This window comes from Cynara cardunculus, assembly GCF_001531365.2.
Source record: "Cynara cardunculus var. scolymus isolate 2C chromosome LG 16, CcrdV1, whole genome shotgun sequence".
In the NCBI taxonomy this organism is placed as follows: Eukaryota; Viridiplantae; Streptophyta; class Magnoliopsida; order Asterales; family Asteraceae; genus Cynara; species Cynara cardunculus.
Window position 1 is genome coordinate 6,708,206 of NC_037543.1, and position 1,395 is coordinate 6,709,600.

Here is a 1,395-nt window from a genome sequence, read left to right on the forward strand (position 1 = left end):
ATTTGTTAGCAGTCTGAGAGATTTATTCTATATAAATCTCGTAACAGTTACCCATATTCTTATGTGGAGATTTGAGAACCAAACTAAAAAAACATATTATCAAGGGAAAGGTTAAGCTCCTACAATTTGTTTGTCCCTGAGAAAGACCAACATATAACTACACCAACAAGATAAGTATACAACTATAGCAAAAATCAATTATTTACCTGGATTGAATAGTAAAAGAAACGGCTCAGCAGGTTCTGATGACGCTTGGATAGACACGGGTATCCCCGTGCATTCGTAATGAAAGTCTGAAGTAGTTGAGAGAAGTGTTAATTTGAAATACAAAGATTCAACTTGATATCTTAAAAAGAGAAGAATGAAAACTGTTTGAGTATGGGTACATCAGTATGAACAATGGCTGCTTTGACAGGCTCTCCAAACCAACGCCCAATTGAATTTGCAGAAGGTAGCGAAGACCTAACATTACATAAAGTAATTTAAAATCAATATTTGTGAAAGTTCAATTACTGAAGGTCACCAATAACTATACCAAGAGAAGCCTGAGGTCTTGCGTGCAATTAGCATAATCCACATAATTAATGCATATAAACCATATCAAAGACAATTTTAATCTGATCTACTCACAGAACATCAAGGGCAATTGATAGCTGGCTGTGATGTTCACATAAAACACGGAAAGAATTCCACAGTTCCCAAGAGTCAGTAAGCTCTACTGCCTGTGGGGCCACAAATAAAACAATAATGTAAATATATACAAAAAAGTAGAAACATATTTTGAATAAAACTAAATAATGAAGCATCACATTTTCAGGAAAAGATAAGGAAGAAAAACTCTCAGTTCATAATCCGCCATTAAAAGCACAAGGTAACAACAGTACTTCATTCTGTTATACAGGCCAAAAGGAGCTCCTAATCATGTCCCCTGGTACTGACCTAATTCCAAATTATCAGTTGGTTTTGGTCAAAAGAGGGAATCCAAAGCATCAATTAGACAGCAGCTTTAGATTCATAGATTCACTCTCTAACTAAGAAATAGAAGGGGCAGGGGCTAAGTTCCATGAAGAATAGAAAGAATGATAAATGTTACAGAGCAGATTGTTTCTCTTCCTTGTAAGCGACCAGGACAATGGAGATCTAACTATCCAAGATGGGTGCATATATGCTGAAAGCAATAGAATGGGAGAACAGAAGGTTACAGGAGTTCCTCAATCTGGTTCCTATAAAAATAAGAGATCACTCACCATGCCGTCAGAAGTTCCATTCACAGCATCATCATCATCAGACCTCTCCAGAGGAATCCTAAGCCACAACTTCATAAATAGAAATGAAGCATAAGAATAACCAAACTAAACAAACCCATTATATCCAAGTCGAAGGTGGGGTTTGGGG

The 1,395-nt window shown here is 36.6% G+C and overlaps 1 protein-coding gene across 3 annotated transcripts in view; it reads right to left on the reverse strand.

The window, feature by feature from the left end:
- The window catches only part of LOC112529217 (protein arginine N-methyltransferase 1.5), a 13,704-nt gene that overhangs the window by 8,752 nt on the left and 3,557 nt on the right, over nt 1–1,395 (reverse strand). For all 3 annotated transcript variants that reach the window (XM_025140368.1, XM_025140367.1, XM_025140369.1), the window contains exons 5-8: nt 1,248–1,316; nt 631–722; nt 387–462; nt 207–293 (exon numbers count right to left, since the gene is read on the reverse strand). In XM_025140368.1, the coding sequence (XP_024996136.1) occupies nt 207–293; nt 387–462; nt 631–722; nt 1,248–1,316 (324 nt within the window). The remainder of the gene's footprint in view (nt 1–206; nt 294–386; nt 463–630; nt 723–1,247; nt 1,317–1,395) is intronic.